At 28.1% G+C, this 23,446-nt stretch overlaps 1 protein-coding gene across 1 annotated transcript; it reads right to left on the minus strand.

Annotated features, from left to right (window-relative positions):
* Positions 1 to 11,237: 11,237 nt before the first annotated feature.
* Positions 11,238 to 22,752, minus strand: LOC147808090 (uncharacterized). Its single transcript, XM_087166864.1, has 2 exons — positions 22,645 to 22,752; positions 11,238 to 11,663 (listed from the first exon to the last, which is right to left on the minus strand). Exons 1-2 carry the CDS (start codon positions 22,750 to 22,752, stop codon positions 11,238 to 11,240), a joined length of 534 nt encoding a protein of 177 aa, XP_087022990.1.
* Between the last annotated feature and the right edge of the window lie 694 nt (positions 22,753 to 23,446).

Below are 23,446 nucleotides of genomic sequence, written 5' to 3' on the forward strand. Positions count from 1 at the left end.
GTAATCGACAAATCATCTACTGTCGCATTTTGTTGAGGCTTCGATTCTTTATTTAATGTCAAAATGCCTTTTACTTCAGAAATCATCTACTGTAGCAATTGTTGAGGCTTTGATCATTAACTTAACGTCAAAACACATTTTATTTCAGATAATGCTCAAGGGAGTCATGTTTTATATATATGAACATGCACACTTCGGTCACCGTCTTTCTCTTGGCAATCATAATTTTTCTCGAATTTTACATGCTATTTCTCCTTTTAAATAATTAGTTGATAATCATGCATTTTATTTCTCGAAATTTGTCATGTTTTTATTATTTTTTATGTTTTCATTATTATTTTTATGTTTTCATTATTATGTTTTCATTATGTTTTCATTTCATGCTATTTGGAGCTACTTTGTTTTCAGTGCTCAGGGCATATCGAATTTTTTCCCCTTTATTCATAAAGAAAAAGAAGTTTTCATTGCTAAGAATTACTATTTTAAATATTAAGTCATGCTTATTGTAAATAATGTCATTAACTTAAGACATCGTGATATAAAAGATATATGTAAAAACCTATATATATCTAACCTTGTTACGCAATTCAACAAAATACTCTTTTGCTATCTACTTACATGTATTCTAAGTATATTCTAAATTCAAAAAAGGAAAATATTAGATATTTTACTTTAATTTATTAGAAGAATTTATTTAATTTATTAGAGAAATTACGTCTATGAAACCCAAATCATTTAATACTGAGCAAATTTGTTTAAAATGGTATAACTTATTTGATTCTCTGGTTTATAGGTCTCATTTAATTTATTTGAAAAATCCCATGACTAAAAGCCAAAACCTTAATACCTCTTTACGAAGTCAAGAGATAACTTAGAATTTGCGTTAAGCGGATTATTCTCATTTTTGGAATTGATTATTTTAATGACTATTTTTCGTTAGAACTAATTTCCTTTAACTAGGATAAAGCAATTGATTTTATTACATATGAAATGGCTGAATTACTATATTCTTCAGCCCTCTGCTCTCTTCAATTATCTAAAACTTTCGATGAAATGGAAGTAAAAAATGATAGTTCAAACAATGCAGTGAATCGTCCAAATTAAGGGAAACGAAATTTTTTAAATCACTTAATCTTTGCGATTATTTATAAGGATAAGAGTAATAAAATATTTATAAATATGGGTGATAGTGAGATGATATTTATTACTGAATATTATAAGATGTTTAAACAGTAAATTTAAATAAAGATTCTTTTAGCTTTCAGAAACTTACGATTTAGATGATTTCTTGGATAATTTTTACTTAGAAACTTTTACTACTTTACTTAGAAACTATTTTGAATAACTTTTATATTTGTTTAAATCATTATAATTTAGGACTTAATTCAGTTAATTTAAATGTAGCACTGCAAGTCATGCTTGCTAGTAAGAGGTGACGAGAAAAATTATGTAAAAAATTGCTTTACGCATTTACAAATTAGCATATTATGGAGTTATAGCACTAATATTATATATATATATATATATATATATATATATATATATATAATATATATATATATATATATATATATATATATATATATATATATATATATATATATATATATATATATATATATATATATATTTACGGTAAAATAGAGATTTTTTGGATGCTGCCCCCAAAGTGTCAGTATTCTATCCGGAAAGATTTACACTGTACCTCAACAGTTAACGAATTAAAGTGTGTAAAATGGTTGTTCTACATGGCACAAATTTAAACTTAAAGTGTATAAATCTGTCAACAAGATAGATATTTACAATAAGTTTTGGTAACAATGCAGAAACAGATAATCAAACATTACCGTTTTCCTCTTAACAATGGATAATTGTGTGAGGAAAAGGGAGTTAGTTAATAGAAAAGTAAGCAAGGAACACAAATTCTTCTCTCTCTATTTTTCTAACATTGCATTATATGTTTAACTAAACTTACATTCCCATTTTCTATTTCGATGAATTTTGTGCAAAAGTTACAAATAACTATCCAAAAATGTAATTTTCTGAAGAAAAAGACTTAAAAATTATACTATCAAATTATTGGTTTGAAATCGATTACTTGTGCAAATTTAATAACACTATTAAATCTTTGTAAAATGGATTACTTTTTTAAATAATAAATATTTCTATTTGAAAAATACATATTTGTCTTTAAATCTAAATATTTTTTAAAAATGAAAATTGTTTCTACATCATAAATTAATTACATAAAACTAATTGTGTCATTTTTAGTCCTTTTCCTCATCCAGATATGAGAAAATGTTCACGTACCTATACTTGGACAGCTATCGTAGGCATTAAAATTGTAATTGAAAATGTGAAAAAAAATATCACTATTTCTTTTAGACAAAACAATGAAGTGTGCAAAAGAATTTTTTACTGTTTATTTTCTTAAGCAGTGACATATTTTAGAAACGATTGTCAGTTTCACAGAGAACGAAAGGAGTATTTCTGCTTCGATGAAGGCTGTGCTTTCTTCTGATCACTCTTGTTTTCCTTAGATGTCTCAATTGTTATATGGAGGAAAGAGAAGGTAAAAAACTTGCCAACAGCTTGTCGAAAGTTCCCAAAAGATTATCGATTCTCCAACAAAGAGCTTCGTCATTTTCTAAAGATCCTTTGAAGTGAAATGAAAAACAAATAAAACGACAAACTATTGTTTTGTTTTTGAGTGTCTATCAGAGGTTAGTCTTCTCTTTGAAGTTATATCAATTTATCGATGAACACAAAAAGCTTGTGAAGCTTGAAGTGGTTTGTTGCATAAGTTAGAATGGAAGATAAAATCCATATACTTACTAGAAAAATGCCTAATAATTGGCTGAAAGAAAAACCGTATTATAAAAAATAGAAAAAAAAAGAATTATAAAAGCTAAAAAGAAAGTATATAGATTATATTTCTTTGGTTTTGTCGATTACTTTAAAAAATCATCAGTTTTAACAGAATAAACATACATGTTTTTCAATTTTTTAAACTTATAAAAATTTAAAAAAAAATTACTTAATGTTTTGTTTTAGTTATTAATATAATTAACGGTAATGGTTATGTCTGTAATGGACTATTTCTGATGGTTTGGTATTTGTCGTTGATGCTAATTCGATGGAAATCAACCCCCTCTAATCACAATTAATACATGATAGGAGAAATTGCAACCCGATGAGATATCCAGTTTTTGGTAGAGGTAATTAAAATCATATTTTATGTCTGGTGCAAACATCCATCACATCGGCCTAGCGTTTCACTTAAAACTAACATTGTAAATGCAAAATAAAAATTTAATGCATTAAGTTTCAAGGTATCATTGTAATTATTTCACATTTTCATGCAATGTTTTGTACTTAAAAAATAGAAAGAATAAAAAACTGCATTTTTATTAATCTTCGCGCATTATAATTTGTGTCACCCTTCTCCCGAAGGAATTCAAGCTAATTTAAACTTTAGCAACTCTCAAATTTAAGGAAATTATATTACAAATAAAAAAATAGTTTACGATACGTTACATTTCATAGATAAAATTTTTTTGAATGACTATAGTAATCACTAAATATGTTATTTTTAAAAAAAATAAAATTATGAATATGGATAAAGGCGTAAGAAAATTACAAACCTTTACAAAAATAAATATTTATTTTTTATTTACTAAATATACTTGTATTGGGGGATAAAATAATGAAAACAAACAGGATACCTTTGCATACAAATACTCACTTAAAAGAAAACGACATAAAAATTTATCTGAACATTGAAGGTGTGTTTACAGCTTATTTTCCACTTATATATTCACACAACTAGAAATATGAAAATATATTTAGTACAAGTATGTGTCAAGATAATATAAATTAAATTTCGATCTTTAAAATTTTGGTGCACAATTTTAGTTTAGATACTATATTTTAAGTGAAAACATATCTTAACATAAGTACAACAGTACTTTTGCTTCTTTAAGAGCATTTAATATAGATATTAACTAACATTTATATTAAAAAAACATGCTTGTTTGAATATATGAAGTAGCCTTGTTCCGTAGTTACTTTTCAATATTAGGCTAACGCTAGTTTGTGGTAAGATCAGAAACTTTTTCAATATGAGATTAAACAATAATTAGTTTTAAAAAGGGTTAAAAAGTTGCGTTTACTTTTTATCATTTTCTTTAAGTGCAATGGATATTATATGAAAGTAGAAAACCACATACGACGGTATATTTATCACTTTAATTTGTGTGATTATAATAGTTTAGACAACAATTTATTTTGATTCATTCCTTAAGAGTTAAAAAAAGCTTTTAAAAAAGCAGACAAAAATTTTTAATTCATGTAACAATATTATGAACTGAAAAAGTAATCCTATGATTTGGAGCAATAAATTCCAATTTCCCATTGATAAAATATTTACTAAGTCAAAAAAAATGCTTATAAAGATTTAGCATAAAATATTTACTTTTTTTTATAAAAAATGAAATTTGAATAAATTATCGACATCAAGTCACATTATTACTAAATCAATAAAATTTATTTCTTAAATATTATCCGGAAACTGAAAACAATTCAATCTCTTAAATCTGTCTTATAATATTGTCACTTTATTCCCAACAGTCCTTGGGGTTAAAAACCAGTTTTTTCAAATTTCTGTGGCCTTTTTAGAAAACAACAATAAATTTAAAAATGACTGAAAAAATTAAATTAGAACCACAATCAATGAAATAAACCAACCATGAAAAGACTATTTGAATTTATTGCCAACAATGTTTAAGAGAAAATCTCCAAAATTAAAGTAAGGAGGTTTACGTTTTTAACGTTCAAATTTGTCTCGAAATTATCTTAAATAAAAGTAAAAGTTTATAAATTTGTATTTGAGTATTATTTGGATCACAATACAAAAATATGTGACTCAAAACTTCGCTAAACAAAAATAAATTCGTTGCAAAAACAATAAATCCGCTGCATTAAATTTAACTGACTCAAACCAATGTTGATAAATGTGATAATGTTGATATTTAAGTTACCTCTGTGATTATGTATGACGGGGTTTATCTGACAGGTGTCATAGATGTCGAAATTAATTGAAGGCACACCCTTCTGAGAAACAAAAAGTTTAAATGAAATGTAAAAGCTTCACCACGCTTGTAATATTCACCTTGATGAAAATACAATTTCTTGTGCTGGAAAAAAACTATAACAACAAGGTACTGAATTTCATCAGTATCTTTTAACAAGTTTTCAATCTGGTTCCTAATTAATAATAATGTAATTATCCTCAAAAATGATGAATTCTTTAACCATAACGTTTTTCCCCTAAATTGTTTAAGCGAAATGTAATTGGTTATAGAAGTTTGGCTAATTGCTCATTTAAGCATGTTTTTTTTTCTTATTATTTCTTTAATTTTTTTAATCTCGCTATTTCTGGCAAAGATCATAATTAAAACTGAAGTCATATTATTTGTTCTACAAAATATTTCTCTACTATGGTATAAGACAGAATACCTGCTTTTTAGAATAGCTTACTTTTATATTTTCTTTTATAAATATTTTTTAAACATTTCTTATCAAAAAAATATATTTAGCGGTTAAATAATAATATATATTTGCATATATTTTGAATGATACAGACGAAATGAATTTTACAACATTACATGTTTGTTAACCTTTTTAAATAATAACATGAAAGTTTTAGTTAGAAAAAATAGTATATTTAAATTATTCCACATGTGTGTTAATTTTGTTGACACAGTTAGATTTCATTTAAATTGTTTTAAACTATATGTTTAATTGCGCACAGGCATATGGCATATCTTCTCTTATTAATCCAATTACTGTTAATTATTTTTTAATATATCATATTCGTCTATTTTTGGGTTTAGGAAAAAATAGGAAATGTTTTATCCTTGAAGCAGTTAAACCTGTTTATTGAAGAACGCTCTACCATACAAATACCTGGAATAGCAGTGAGATTACACTTTTGTTTTTCCCCTATCCGTCCAGCTTTCAATCTCATCTACGGCAGTATTTCTCGTAGATTTTCCTTAATTATCTTCTCAACACATTGTCATTACGGTCAACGATACTGCAATTGATAATGTATTGTTAATTATGAAATTCTAATGAAGCTGTATATTTTGAATTCTATTTCCTGAAATGTCTTAGTTCAAATTTTGCATTTTTTTATTCATAAAATAAACAAAAAAATGGATATTTTAAAATGAATTAAAGATTACAATTCAAAATGTGTTCGACACTTAGATAAATTAATAAAAAATATGTAAACAGCTATTAAAAGTTATTTTCCAAATACGATTATATATGGTTTAAAGAATTTTATAATTAATTGCAAATGTTTTTTCGCTTGGCATAAAAACCTTCCGAGAACGACTAAATACGAAAAAAAGGAAATTAATATTAAGGAAACCAATTTTTCGCTTTTCAAGCCCAGCAGTTTCCCTCTCTTTTGTTTGTTCACTGTACAATGTATAAGCAAAAAATACTTTTGTATCATTTTGAAAGGATACTAATATTCATTTCGCTGACGATAAATGCCACACAGATTAAAATTCGAATTATGTCTGAGCCTTTTGATCATAAATATTAGATCTTAAAAAACAAAAATCATTTAAAGTAAACGTCTCTTTTTTTCGCTTTTGGTCAATATATTTGGTCACGTGTAAGAAATAAACAAAAATTATCTTTAAACTACGTTTAAGTCATGAAAATTAATATCTGGCTGACCATAAATTTCGTAAAATAGTGCTTTTGCGTCCGATTCCGTATTTTAAAAAATACTTAGTACTAATTAATTAACATATTACGTGTCCCCCTTCTGAATAATTAAGCTTAGCCCTTCGAAAAATTTTATATTGAGAAAAAGAAATTTTTTTTTCAGTTAACCCTTTGTTTTCTTTTCCCCCCTCTGAACAAGAAATAAACAAAAAAATATTTTTGGACTAAGTTTAAATCATGAGTAATATTTTTAGACGGGATATGTTACAATCATACAAAATACGGTTCGTGCTTATTTTGGTAACTAAATTAATTTGTTAACAATTTGAAGTCCATTTGAACCATTAAGATTGCTCCTTCGTCAAAAGTTGGATCATAAGAACAGAAGTTATTCGAAGTGATAATTTTTTTCTTCAAAATTTAAGAAATATACAAATATTTTTATATTAGTTTGGTAGACAATGAATATTATAATAATACAAAGCTGTGTAATACTTAAATTTTTCGCAAACAAAACAATGAATGCATCCGCGTAATATTTAATAAAAAGTTCTTCACTATAACTAAAACCGATGTTTAGAATTAAAATAACTTTCAACACAATATAAATTCTACTGCTTTATTTTGTAAGTTGCGTGAATGAAAAACGAAAAAGGCTTCTGGGCAGAAATTGCTCAGAAAATGTTTTTTTCAAGGAGATTGATAAGAAAGTAAGAAAGATAAACACTGTCTTTAGAATCTAATCTTTTTTGTTTCTAAAGTCTGATACCATTTGTTATGTGATAAAGTATTGAGAAGCAAGGTTATAAATTTTAGTTTTACCCTGAAGCTATGATATTATGTCTGGCATAAGAATCTAAATGCATCAAAATAATGAAATAATGCATATTTAATTTAAACAGTAGTGAAAATAAAACTATTATATTAGAAATTGAAAACTTTTATTAGTTAAATGTTCGCTTTAATCAGTGTAAATTTTAAATTCTACAAAACGTTATCAATATGCTCAGATTAGAAAAAGTTAGATCGGTAAAGTTTAAAAGATCTTTATATTTGAAAACATATTTTGCATTTTTAATTTTATTCTGGCTAAATTAATAAAATTTATAAATGAATGATTTGATCTTGCATAGTTTCGTAAAAACCATGTTTCTATGCAACAAATTTTAAATGTGGTCATGTTTGTTCAACTAACAATGCTTTATAGAACGTGACTTGAATCAAAGTTAATAAAATGTTAATTTTATGATTATGATTTATTTTTAATTTTATGATTATGAAAACGTTAATTTTATGAAAATGTTAATTTTATGAAAATGTTAATTTTATGAAAATGTTAATTTTATGATTATGAAAAGTTAATTTTATGATTTATGATTGAATTTCTAAAGTCAACTGCTTTAAATTGTGTTAATTTTTTAAAATTATTATTTGATTTTTCCATCAGCGGTATCAGCGTCGTAACCCTTAAATTTCAATGTCAGGTAAAAATAAATATAGTAAAGAATTTAAGTATTGAAAGTTACGATTAGTTGAAGGTTTTCAGTAGTAAGAGGTGAAGTCTGAAATTATACGACTTTCTTTAAAAATGGTTTTAAATTGATTGTTCTTATTTAAAAAGGAGTCTAGGTAGTATAAAATCAGCGGTTAAGTCCCTTTTCATAAAAATAACTAATAATTTTTTAAAATCATATTTTCTTCCTTAAACTTGACGTTAAATATAACTGAATTCTATAAACAATCTTAAATAGTAATACAATTCATCAATTTTTGACCAAATAAAAAAAATAGTCTCCGGAAAGTTTTACTATATATAAGAATATATCTTTGCGTTCAAGAGATATTGTGTTACATTTTAATTAAATTTTAAAAAATGTCATATAAAATGACGTTGCTTTCAGAAAGAACAACATAAAATCCAATTAATGTCTTAAAAGTGAATTATGAAATTATTCTTAATGAAGTTTAAACAGTACTGTGAAAATGAATTTTAGGAAGGATTAATTTATAAACATTAAGGAAAAACTAATTCTTTACTTAATGACTTTCTTAATGACTAAATGCTTCTTTATTAAATATTTAATTAGCTTTTTGTGCCTTTAACTTCATTTTTAATCTTATATTTTTCCCGTTTTTTTTTCTCCTTTTTCGCTTTTTTTTAAATTTATGAACGAAATATATCGAGATAAATACTCGGAAACCTTTAAGTATAAATATTTATTGCACAAACGTTTATTATATAGGGTTAATTTGTTTGAGAATAAACTGTAAATAAGCTTGCTTTTAAAATAAATTTTCAATTTTTGAAACCTATGACTGAGGTTTCAGTTAAGACAAAACGTTACTCTGTTAGAACAAAAGGGATAGTGTTGACTCGCTGATCTAGTGAATCTGATGCTGAGAATGAGTCAAATATGTGTGCATATATATATGTGCACATGCAAATTTTGCTTATTATATTTTTCTCTAGCATGCAGTTTAAATATTTTCGTTTAGATAACCGAAATATCACTTAATTAAGTAATGGATAATAAATTGAATATAATTTTAATTACAGGTTTCAAAATTCGGAACTGGTTAAAAAAAATCATGTTCTCGGAATCCATGTCACATTTTCATGGAACCCTAGGGTTCTGCAGAGCATCTTTTGGGCACCATTAGCTTAGAGGCTAACTTGTGTCAATGTGAATAATTACTAAGAATTACCTTACGTTATAGATTCAATAGCTTAATTACAAAAAGAGTGTAATCCTCAGCATTTTTCCGCAAAAAGTGTAATAATTTAATTGGACTTTCTTTTTTGTACACTATTAGGGAATTTAAAGTATTTTGGATCAGAATATGATTCTAAACACATCATATGATACTAAATCGAATATTATTTTACTTCTTACATTTTATTACGCGTTACTATTTTCAGTTTGATTGAAACATGATTTAATACAACAACTTATTAAGGTGGTTTTGGCTTTCGATGTGGCAATTTATCAGCTTTGCATTGCATTCTGTTGGAAACTAAAGATGCATAGCATTTTGAAAGTGAGTCATAACACCAATGCTCTCGTTATCATAGATTAAACACTGGGAATCAGAATCGTTTTTGTATAAGAATCCGCACACCTGGAAAAAAAATTCCATACTCTGCTATTCATGTACTCTCATGTCTGAATCCCGAAGAATTTAATAGATTCTCATGGAGGAAATATTCTAATTTTCATGTTATTGATTTTTATTTAAAATGAACGTTTAGGAAATTCTCTTTTATTTTCTACTTTGAATCAATACTTTATAACGTTAGAGTTCAGAAGAAAAATGTTACTTTTCATCCATCGCTTGAAAGCAGAAATGTCGCTTGAAGGATCGGCATCGATAATACATAAAGAAGCTATGCGGAAAGACACAGACGAAGTTTTACGGTTACTTGTATCAACGCCATCTGTTGCCTCCAGAAAATATCATTGATTTTCAATAGTCAAGACAGCAAACTTTAATCTACGGATTCGAACAATTTCTTAATGTTCCCTCTCCTTTGATTAGAGCGAATAACACAGAATTAATGATTTCATACCTCTGGCTAATGGCAAATGGCTTATCTATTCTTTAATACTGTCAATATAATGAAGAGTTTCATAAAAGTTGTCTTTAGGATGGCTTGAAAAATGGGTCTCTAATCCAATATGTCTGCAACAAAAGGAATTTACTTATGCTTAATGATTTTTTTTATGAATCATTAACAAGTTGGGATGGTTACAAAAAATAATTTATTTCCTTATTCTTTAATTTTTTGTATTTTCGGAGTTTATTTACAATTAACAGTTATAACCATTTGAAGTAAATACTACTCGAAGAAAAAAAAAATTCTGGTTAAATTATCGCACTATATGGTTATGACATTTCTGGCAAAATAAAACCGATAAATACGATGTTTAAGCAATTCGTTTGGTAATTTTTCCGTTCATATGGTAACTGTTTACCAGAAATTCTGATTTTTATAATTATACTGCTAATGCAGCAAACTTAGTGAAAAATACAAAACTTATAAGTTAGTTTATCCGAATAAATGATTTTTCATGCTCTGAGATATTATGATAAAATTGGGAATACAATGACACATTTACCAAATTGTTTAATCAATTATAAAATTATATTCTATTGTTAATTTTATAAAAACCATCGCTAAAGCGCTTTTGCAAAATTTACCGATCTTTTGGCATTCCCATAGTTCCGAAAATGGGGTTAATTTTGCAAATTTCTGATCGTTTTATCATTCTTTTCACAGTATCGTATAGTTACAAATGTTTTTATTCTAAATGTTACAAAAATTGTTACACAGAATTATAAGTATTAATTGCTCCATAACTAAGAATTCCATTTTATAAAAAAATATTAATTTTTTTTAATTTCCAATGGCAGATTATGGACAGTAACAGCATACATAAACATCTAAAAATAAGAACAGAAACAAAAGATGCTGCAACAGTGTCTCTTAATCACAACATGTCTCTAGCTTCCCAATAGCGTTCAGTGAAAGAATTCCCGCAAAGTGCAGGGCAGCGGAGAAGGTGCGTGGAGTCCATGTCCTCACCAGAACTGCAAAGAGTGCATACCGGGTAAGGAACGATACCAAATCTAGACAGATGTTTCCGCAGACAGTCATGACCGGTGGCAACGCGGAATTCAGCCACCGCTCTTCGTCTTGGGCCATTTCGCAAATTTAGGATGGTAGTTCTCCATGACTTAGTAGAAGTACGGTCGATAAGTTCTTCATGAGCACAGGTCTTAAATGTCCTCTTAATAAGCTGTTTGATGGAACAGAAGGGCATAATGTGTGCAGAAGTTTGAATAATTAAGGCCCCCTTTTTTGCTAAGTAGTCTGCATTTTCATTACCCGTTACCCCGCAATGGGCAGGAACCCACTGGAGAACAATGGTTTTCTTAAGGGATGCTAGGTATTCAAGTTAGAGGCGGCAATCTAAAATGTCTCGAGTTAAGGGATTATAAGGATGAAATGGCAAGCAAAGCAGCTCTTGAGTTACAAAATTAAAAAAATATTGAGTTATATAATGAGACTAAAGTTCTTACATTGTACATATTATTTGTCTTAGAAGCATAAACAAATTGATTGCCATAAAGAGAGATTGCAATAAAAAATTGAATTTAACAAAAGATTTTTGCGATATAATTAAAACGATCTGAAAGTGAATCAATCTTATTTTAATTAATTATACCAAATGAAATTTATTAAAATCATTTTTAAAACAAAGTTCGTGCATTGATGTATCTTAGCTATGTAGCTGATTTCAGGCAGTGTAATTTCAGTACTAAAGATACTAACCAAACAAAAATATTTCATCACCATTCTTTTACAAGAATTACTGATATTCCAAATATCAGCAAACCGTAGATTGTTCTCAAAACAAACATAGTAAGATTTTTGATAAAAAAAACCACAAAATAATGCAGAAACTCAAAAATCAAAATACATTTATTGTAATAATAATGTTTAATAAAAAAAGAAAAAAAGACTATCACTTAATCTTATAACACTTCCACTCACTGCTTTATGGAAACATTATAAATTCAGCATATAAATTTGAATTAAAAACTCAATATTTTAAACAATGAAACTGACTCTACATTTTTTGATTGCCATGCGGGCTAGAGAGTGGAAATGCTCTGCTGTGGATTATCGCATTCTAAATTATATAAATAGTAGAAGTTTTTAAAAAAAAATATCTAAATCCGTTTTGAAATGTTTCTTTTTGGCGAATTTGAAGGGTTTCTGGTCATTTTGCTTTCAATATTTATTACGCTTGTTAGGCATGCTTAATAGCGTGTTTAATAACATTTTAATTCTCATAAGCTATAAAAAATATTCGTAACGACTGATATGGCGTAAGGTCATAGTTGAATTAAGATTAAATTCCAAAATGTATTGCCTAAATGGTCCATTAGAAAGTGAGATAAGACTTCATTTCGGTTCGCTCCATATAAATTATGCTACAATTTCAGAGAAATTTTGATATTTTTTTTCTGTTAATTCCGAACATTAAATTATATATTTTATTACACAATAAAAAACAGTATGGCATTTTCAATATTTTCAGACTTTACTTATTATGCATCCTAAAATAACTGTATGGCTTTTGGAAAAAGAATAGAGTTCAGTCGTTGTGCTATTATTTTTTTCAAGAAATTTGTAATCCTATTTATATTTTTTTCTATAATTAAAGAAAAATAATTAAATTAACTAAATTTTGCTAAATTGATTTGATCCAAAGCATATTGAAATGAACATTCTATTTTAATTTACGTCAAAAATTATAAACTTCATTTTTTAAAAAAATTATTTTGTCAAATGGTTAATAATTGCATAACAATCTCTAAACAATTTAAAGAAATACAATGTATTTTAGCAAGGTAACCGAGATTTAATAAGCAAATACTCGCTGTAATTTATAGAAGATATATATATCTAAAATATTTGACATTTTGCAAAGGTTTCCCGCCAAAACTTTAGTAACAAGACATGGTACCAAACCAAACTCACTGAACTTAAATGGCAGAGAGCCAGCCAATTAGGATAAATAACTAAGAAAAAAGTAGTATATTTTCCGTGCATACACTTTCGAAATTCTGTTACTATCTAATAAAGATATATCGATTTTCATTAAAAAGTTAATGGAAAAATGTTGCCTTAACACTTTCATGCTTATTTCTTCTTGAGGTAAAAAGGTGGTTTTCTAGGTACAATTTAATAAAAACATTTTTGTGTTAAAAAGCTGTTAAAGAAAGAAGAGTGAACGCAATTATTTTTGAGGTTCCGTTTAGCAGAATTATTTTGAGTTTGCATTAATATTTTAATTAAAAACAATGGAGGCTTTTTACAGAAGAAAGAATTTCGAAATGAATTTCACAAAATGAAAACAAAAAATCTCTTTAAAATAAAAATGTTTTAATTAAAAGATATATGTACTCTAGCGATGTGTTCTATTTTTCTACCTTCATATACATATTTATAAAAGTACTAGCATTAATGTAAATTTATTTATTTAAATTTTATTCAAAATTATTAAAAAATATTTTAGAATATTAAATAATTGAAATAGCTAGTAATATTAAATAGAATTCTAATTAATTTTTTTTTACAAATAATTATGCTTACATAGCATACAATTACATTGATTAAGTTGCTGGCCGAAAAATAAAATTTAGTAAGTTGAAATTTTAGTTAGATTTATTTTCATAATGAATTTTATTTGTTCAAACGAATTTTTTTTTGCCCTATATCGGGGCTTCAAATTTAATTTAGTTATGGCTTATATTATATCTGCTTTTTTATAAATATATCTGCCACGAATACTAAAGTGACTGCTTCTTACGTAGTTATAGAGAAACATCAAACGCATAACAATCTGGAATTGGCTGAGGGCAAAAATTTGTGGGAAAAAAATACTTTTTTGTCCTACTAAGCTTTAAATGAAGCTACCGTCATGCTTTATGCAGGATTTCGCAGTTTTTGAATTTAGGCATGTAAAAAACTATGTTAATTCAAACTTTAGCAAAATTTATCGATATTATATTCATAACTGAACAGACGAGTGAATTTGATCAATATTGACATTATTTGTATGTAATATTTACAAATAATAAATCAAAACATACCCCCAAGTGGGGCTACTTTGTGCGGCGATAGGAATTCAGTTTAATAATCATGTTTTTAGCAAAATATTGATATAACATTATTAAAAAAGTTAATTGTTGACATTTTTAATAACAAAAACATCAAGATATATAAAGATATTAGTTTGAAAATAATTTTCAGCGTTGAAAAAGCCATTTTTTATAAAGAATTTTTTTCTTAAAAGGAATGTTTATTTCAAAACATTTGAGTTTAAACAAAAGGAAACCACATACATTTTTAAACATTGAAATGGGCGAAATTTCAAAAATAATAATTATTACATATTCATTAACATTTATAATATTGATAAATTTGAATATAACATGCTTGAATGAACATGATAGAACTTGCTCTTCAGTTTCTGTCAAAATCACCTGATGTCCTATAAAATATATTTTTATGTGTTAAATCGTTTGATTAATTCATTAGAAAAATCTTTGTAGAAGAAAAGTAATAGTTTACCAGGAAGTTTCACATGTTTCTTGTTAATTTTATTAGAGATAGTATTTCTGTGGATCTTATACTTCCGAGAAGCTTCTGCAATCGACTTACCGCCAGCAACTGCTTGCAAACATTGTTGCAGCTTTTCTAAAGTGTAATCACAGTTGTTTCTCGTTCCAGGTATTTTTTTTATAACGTCTGAAAATTTTTCTGTCGAAAAAAAAAAACGAATGAAACTTTGCACAAAGTAGCCCCATAGTGCATTTTTTTCATTTTCCGTTTATTTGCTATTAATTTTTAAATTTTTTAAACGCTAACATGATATAATTGTTTATTAATATATAAATAAAAAATTTTGCATTTACGTCAATTGTTTTATCAACGTCTTCGCATTTCACAGCTAAAGTTTCCAACCACACTTTTCGACGGCCGACGATCTCGGAAAGTTGTTGACTTTGGATAAAAAAAGACACTCTGAGATTGTTTTAAAATTCGAAAAAATGTTTGTAGTAATAGAGGAGACTTCTATCTTCAAATTCCACGCATTTTTAACTTGAAAAAAACTTAATACTGAATAGCAGCACTTGAAAAGTGTCAAATTCGAATTTGCACAAAGTAGCCCCTAACGACAGTATCGAAAAAGCATTTTATCCGATGGAATCATGTAATTGTAGGTATGTGTTCTTTTTCTTTTTGTAAAAAAATATAAAAAATACTTTTATTTATCAAATTATTTGTGCTATTATTTACTAATTCACTTTTTAATGACTTCATAATACGTTAAGTTTCTTGCTCAGAAGTCATTTTTAAAAAAAGTAGTTTGAAAATATTTTAAAAACAAAAATATATTTATCCATTACTAATATGATATCAATAATTTACTCAACTTTGGTTCATTTTTGCATACTGTTTGAGTGGTAAAATGTAACTTAGCTCTATACTGTTAATTTTTAAAGTAATGAACGAAGTTTGGTAGAAACTTCGCCAATGGTGGGAGCAATTTTGAACCTATTTTTCGTAACTCCTTAATTACGTTAGATACAGAGATTTTTTGTGTGAATATTATCAATTTATTTTAAAAAATTAAGAATGGTGAATTATTTTCCTAATACTACGAAAAACCTCATTTTATAAAGTGAGTTACCGACACAATTACAACAATTACATCCTTTAATAATAATAATAAATTGTTTTCTTAATACTACAAAAAACCTCATTCTATAAAGTGAGTTACCAACAACAATTACATCCTTTAATAATAATAGTAAATTATTTTCTTAATACTATCTAAAACCTCATTCTATAAAGTGAGTTACGAACAACAATTACAGCAATTACATCCCTTAATAATAATAGTAAATTGTTTTCTTAATACTACGAAAAACCTCATTCTATAAAGCGAGTTACAAACAACAATTACAGCAATTACATCCTTTAATACAAATTCATGTATGTTACATGCAGAATATTAAAATTTTCCATCTGGTGTACTCTATGAAGATTTATTTTCAATAATTTTAATTGAAATCTCTGTACTTGTTTTTTAACTTTCCCATTCCATGTAGCGATTAACGAAAAGTACTTACATAGAACGTACATTAATGTAAGTACTTTTAATTCTCCGATTCTTAAATTTTTTAAAACTTTAACAGTTCCATCATTTTAAATGTTCCAAAATGTGCCAATGTTAAAAAAAATGGCAAAAAAAAAGACAACAACGTCAGTATAGTACAAAAGAAAATACATAAATGAATATACTTTAGTTTCAATTCTATAAACAAGAAACTTCCGAGTTTCAACGTCAAATGAAGGAAGTAAAGAAACAAATTCGAGTAAAGTGGTTAAACCAATAAGGTCAGAAGAACAAGTGAAAACAAATTTGCTCTATTGAAATTGAGTTTATTATTGAAATTGAATAAAATAAAGGATGCCTTTAAATTTTCAATAATTGTCAATAATCATCTGAAACATTCTCTTACGCTAGTAAGACAGTCCCACTGTGCTTGATTTTAAGCTTTACCAAAAGTTCAAAAGGTTGACACCCCTTTAAGACCCATTGTTTCTTATATTGGCGTATTATTGCATATGTCCCCATTTTCTAGAAGGAATTCACTTATTGACAGAAACTCGCATGATTTCGTGAATCATCTTTATGCGTTCAAGCCTAACGATGCTAAAATGATCTCTTTTGATGTAAAATTTTTATTCACTAATGTTCCTGTTAATGGTGGCCCTAATTGCCTTAAAAAAAGCTACCGGAAATCTACTTTAGCCCAGTTGAAATTGATGAACTAGTCAATCTTATTCGCATTTGCTAAGAAAAGTCCACCTTTACTTTTAAGGGTGAATTTGCTAAGGGTGCTATGATTAATTTTCTTCGTCCCTTCTTAAGTGACCTGTATATGCACTACTTTGAAGTGAAACTCTTTGATTTATTACCCTTTAGTGGATAATATGTGACAATTGTTTCACGATGAAGGACAAATCTGACATTGGGATCATGCTCTCAATATTATGAATTCAATAGATACTTTCACATACTTTACGTTTGAACAAGAAAATAATAAGTGCTCTTAGACGTTCTTATTGTTCACATAAGAAATAGATCTCCCACTATTGCATATCGAAAACCATTCACAGTTTCACTCCCCCTACTAATCTTTCATCCCATCACAAAGGTTAGCTGCCTTAAGCACACTTGTTTGCCGTGCTTCTAAAATTTGTTCAAATAGATCTCCTCGATGTAGAGAGCCGTTTTACCTTAAAACTGTTGCTGTAGACCATAGTTTTCTTTCCAATATTGTTGACTCCACCTCCAAAAAATTAATTTCGCAAATCACCAAACTTTCTATATAGAACATTAAAAATTGCTTTATTTTACCTTATTATCCGAAAATTAGTCTCTCTCTCTCTCTCTCTTTATATATATATATATATATATATATATATATATATATATATATATATATATATATATATATATATATATATATATATATATATATATATATATATATATAAAACAAATTTCTGCACTTTATTTTTATGGAAGGATAGATAATACTTTGTAGAAAAAGTAACACTCTACATTTCCGTAAAAACAGAAAAGAATAATTTTGTTCTCTAGTTCAGAATCCTGAATCAATTTACATTAAACATGTTTCGCCTTCAGGGTGTTCCTCAATCCATGTAACTCGCAGCCATACATGGCAACGTTACTTTTAAAAAGTAACGAGTAAAAAGTACAAGTAAAAGTACAAGTACTAAACAAAAAAAGTAACGATTTAAAAGTACATTTCTAGGAAATCGAAAATTCAAAGTAACCTAAAATTTTATTGAATAATATTCTTATGTTCTTTAATGTCCTTGCAAAATTGTTGTTATTTATTTAATTATTTTTAATTTTGAAAGTTATGGACATTAATTTATTTTTAAATTCGGAAGAATATTATAATATAATTTTATAATACAATCGTATAATATAATTTTAAAATCAAATATAATTTTAAAATCAAATATAATTTTAATATCAAGCTTTTTATGGATTTGCACGAAGAAATTTTATCTACTGATTTTAATTTTTAGTTTATTATTTTTATTTATTTAAATTACCTGATTTAATATTGTTTTACTCTATAGCAGGGTTTCCGCTACGGTAGCTTTTTTCGCAAAATGCGAAAAGACCCCTCAAAAATGCTAAAATTCAACAAAGCATTTTCGCATTTTTGCTAAAGGATTTTACTAAATTCCATTAAAAAAAAAAGCTTCCGCGAAAAACCATGACGCTAACATCCATGAAAAAAACTTGATCAAACAAGAAGGAGAAAAAATCTAAATAACTTTTGCAAGAAGAACCATGACGCTAGCGTTCACGAAAAAAACGTGATCGTGAAACGTGCTATAGAGTATTGTGCAACAATACCAATGCACACTGTTGACTGTGAAAGGGGCTTTAGCTGCCTTAATTTGATTAAAACTAATATTCGAAACAGGTTGTTAATCAACCATGTAAACAATTTGTTAATGATTAATATTGAGGGCCCTGAAAGTGCATTTAACTTTCAAGAAGCATCTGTAAAATGGGCAAACATGAAAGAAAGGAAGATTGTTAATTATAAACCAAAATGTTTTGATAAATAATAAATGTGTTTTTTTTGTTATAGGTATTCTTTTTGATATTCTTGTACATTAAGCTATTCTTTGTCAGATAACTTACAGTACTTGTTTGATATAAAGTAATTTTATAAGCCTAATGGCATTTTAGCATTTTGCTAAAACTTTTTTTCAGATTTTAGCTTTTTTGCTAATGAATTTTTAGACTCAGCTTAAACCCTGCTCTATAGAAATGCGTTTTAAAAGCACAAACTTAAACAAAGCAAACACTGGGTTTCAGATAGCTTTGTGATCTCTGAGCTAGTAAAAAATAATTGAATGTGCAGTATAAGTTGAAACAGAAAAGTCTACAGTTTTATTTCTAACAATGGCTAATGCTGAAGTCATGCGAGAAAATCATTTTCCGAACATTTCTGCCTAACGGAATTATTAAAATTTGTAAACGAATTTTAGTATCAGCGGCTAAATTAATACCTTCTAGTTTTCAAGAGTTAAAATAGTAATTATAATAGTTTTCAATAGCACAAATAGTTCTGATGTTCTTAGAGATTTGACTGGGTGTTGTTTGACAAGGTCGGGCATAAACATAATTTTAGTAAAAAATGTACTAGGTAAAAATGTATTTAGTAGAAAATGTATTAAGACAAAAATATATTATTAGTGAGTTCAAAAAGAAAATTGAGAAACGTAATAATAAAATTCGACATTTTTTATTTAAAATGCATTAAATAAATGCATAAAACTCGAAAATGAATAAAAATAACTTGCTAATTAACATTTTTATTCATTTTGCAAAATAATTGCATTTCGAAAGTGGTGTCACTGAGTCTCCTACGAGAATTTCTCAGAACGTGCTTCGCCACGCTGAATAAGCGCTCCACGTGAGTACTAGAAGGTACTGCAGTATTATATTTCACATATAATTTTTTTACGATTGGATATCGATTCAAAATTGATATGCTTTCGGTTTCGACACTTGAGCTCATGTATGCCATAAATTCTTCTGTCGCTGGTGATTGGCATAATGTTTTCAGCTTTAGAAACTTTAAAATCCCTGGTTTTTTTTCTCTTAGGTTATTAGTTATAGCAGGGTGTTCAGCTTAGACAATTCTTTCCAATTTTTTTGTAGCCTCCTCCCTAGCTTTTTCTTCCAACCATTTAAATTTGATTCGAGGTACCAGACCTGCAGCAAAACAATAAATCGTCCTGCGATTTCACATCGCGAAACCTTTTGCGCACGCCTTCTAAAAGAGCTTTGTTTAAAGGTTTACAAACTGTTGTTTTAATAATGTCACTATGAAGCTCTTCTTCAAAAGAGCCGTCTTTTCCCTTTCAGGAATGACAATTTTTAAAGGTCAAGGTATTTAAACACGAAGTTAGCTGTGAATGCATATATATTGCACATTAATTTTATAAATTAAAAAAACATAAGCATTTTTTTTAATTAAACTTTTATTTATTTATTTATTTATTTTCTTTTTTTTTCAGAAAGCTTACCGAGTTTTAGAAAAAAGTAACGATTTCATTCGACATTTCCGTTACAAATACTTGTACTTTGTCCCTAAAAAAGTAACGAAAGTGCAAGTAAAAGTACTAAATTTAAAAAGTAACGAAGTACAAGTAAAAGTACGTACTTTTTACTTGTACAGCCGGTACAAGTAACGAAAGTAAAAGTACTGCCATATATGCTCGCAGCATAGTGCCTAATCTATCCACACGGGAAGTTTCGCTAATATTAAAAATTATTGGATATAGTGAAATTGTAACTAAATCCAGTTAGAAAAATGGCCTTATTCTACAGCTAGAACCTCACGTTGAAAGGTCATTACCTTGAAGTGGGTGTCTATTGCTCTTTAATGAATCTCCTCTCCGTTATACATTTCTTGATTTAGATGGTACAACCACAGACCCAATTTTTTTTGGACGCATAGGTCAGCAAATCAGCTATGAAAAGCTTCCCGTAGTGTAGTATGACACTGAAAATTGCATTATTTTAGGAATAGACAGATACAAAGCAAAGTCCAACAGTTCTTGTTTGACATAACCAAAGTAATAAAGTCGGGGCATTGTCCAGAAGATTTGTCTTTTCGAGATCTTGTACTTCTGTCACACTCCAGATGATTAATCGCGGATAAAATATTTCTTAAGTCGTTTAACCAGCCCTGCTACTTTGAGAACATTATTTGTATTCTCACATTGAAATCATATATACCAGTGTGGTTCAAATAAAAAAAGAACAGTTGAATAACTGATGGACCAAATCAAATCTTTGAGATGATTAGAACAGCGAGATATTTGCCTGACGATTTATTTAAAATTGTAAATCCTGTATTTGAAAGAAGTTAATTTTTGTACATCTTGATATTTTACTTTAACTATGAGCATTGATGACAAGAAAGCATTCGAAAACTTGAATATGAAGGAATTTTAAATGCCAAACAATTCACCTTTGACAAAAATATAGTATCAGACACTTCGTGCCTCCGAAAATAAACTTTGATGAAAATGATTAAATATAAATTATTTTCCGGATTAATTGACTTCTGTATTCCCCTAAATCTTTCTGCTCTTAAGTGATGAGGACATTTTATCTCTTATTGATTCTGACATTAGCCTTCTGGATAATATCAATAAATTTCCATGTCACACTCAAGCAGTTGAGAGAATCATAAAACTGGTGACGGAAGCTTCACTTAAAGTATGTGGACAAGTAACCGGTGATGGCTTTTTCCGATAAACGATCTTATATACGTTTAATAACGTAATAATAATGTTTTGAAATGCCTGAGTTTTTTTTTCAAAAATCAGATATTAAAATTGGTAAAGGAAGCTATTGGACACAGACGTTTCTTCTGATTATTATCATAATAAATATTTTGATTTTAAGTGTAATGTGAATTTTACACATGTACCTCGATTTTGGATTGTTAGTTAGGAAAGATGGGGGGAGGGTGCTCAATTTTCAAGAACCTCCAAGTATAGAGTACTGACTGTAGAGTTCATATTGTAAAAACGGTAGAGTTCATTTTGTACTTATAAAGCAGGCGACGCTCACGCAGAGAAACTTGGAAAAATCGAAAAATTTGAAATTTTTGAAATCATCGTTTTAATTTATTTTACTTTTCTGAATCTTTAAATAGACATGTAAAACTAGAATATCAATTATAAAATTTAAGTATGCCTTTAAAAAATGCCTAATTGTTTCAAATTTTGAAAACTAAAAGACATTAACTGATTTTAGTATATTTTTCTTTATTTTTTTTTAACTTTTGCATCATACATCTTCTCCGCCCTATAGCACTTTGAAAACAAACATTTTGGCTATTTCGGCCCTCTTTAGTATTTTCCTCTTACTTTTGCCATTCCTTATAATATTGATAAATTTGAACATAACATGCATCTACATCACGTCGCGAATCTGCAGTTTTTACTTCCCCCAGAGCGTTTATCTCTCTTTAACGCGGTATAGACCACGCTTATTAACAACCTTCGGTTGGCTAATCTTTCTCACAATTTCTTCGAGTTTGTACGTGTCAGTTTTTTTCAGATTAGCTCCACTTCCAACTTTTTGAAGTTTTGGTCACTTCAAACTCGTTTTTTTTACGTTTGGCGCTAACAATTTTTCCTGGAAAATGTTCTCTTTCATTAGTGACGCTTACGTAGTCACATTTTTTCAAATCGCTGTCACTGAGAGTAGCTTTCTGAATCTTGTCTTTGACTTTTCCTTCTTCTACTTCCTCCTCTTCAACATCGGCTTCAACTTTCATTCAACTTTCACCATCAGGATCAGATTTATTCTTCTTCGTTTTTCTCTTCTTTGAATTTGATGACCCTGCAACTGTGCCGCTCTCCACGTCCTCAACAGAGATACTTTTTCCTGGAGCAACTGTCAACTTCCTTTTTCGCTGTTTCGTTGAGGATTGATCTTTGATTCTTATTGCTTTAAGATGATCAATTATCTCTGCAGATATTCCTGCTTCCACAGCATCAAGATCTTCAGTCTGTAGTTTTTCCAACACCTTATGACTATCCACAGGAAAAATACCTATTTCTCGACACCCTAAAACAATGTTTTGACTTGACGATAATTCAATCCGCTCCACCAAATTTTTAAGTAGTCGAGGGAACTGCGATTTATCGAGACCGGTTGCATTTCTTCCTCTAGATGTTGACTTCCAGGTCTCCAAAATAGCGCGCCAAGCTACTTTCAATGGCCCGAAGAATGCCACATCAAGGGGTTGCAACAAATGTGTTGAGTTAGGAGGGAGGAAAATTAGTTTAATATCATTATCTTGACACATTTTTACAACTTGAACTGAAATATGACTTGAAACGTTGTCACCAATGAGAATTTTCTTCCCTGGAGTTTTTCGTGTATGAACTAGAAAGTCTGTTTCGAACCACTCTTCGAATGTACTTAAATCAAACTAGCCGCTAGATGAACGCTTGCAACGGCTGTTC

This window comes from Parasteatoda tepidariorum, chromosome 6 (assembly GCF_982258835.1).
Source record: "Parasteatoda tepidariorum strain Cologne lab strain chromosome 6, Ptep-v5.0, whole genome shotgun sequence".
Lineage (NCBI taxonomy): Eukaryota > Metazoa > Arthropoda > Arachnida > Araneae > Theridiidae > Parasteatoda > Parasteatoda tepidariorum.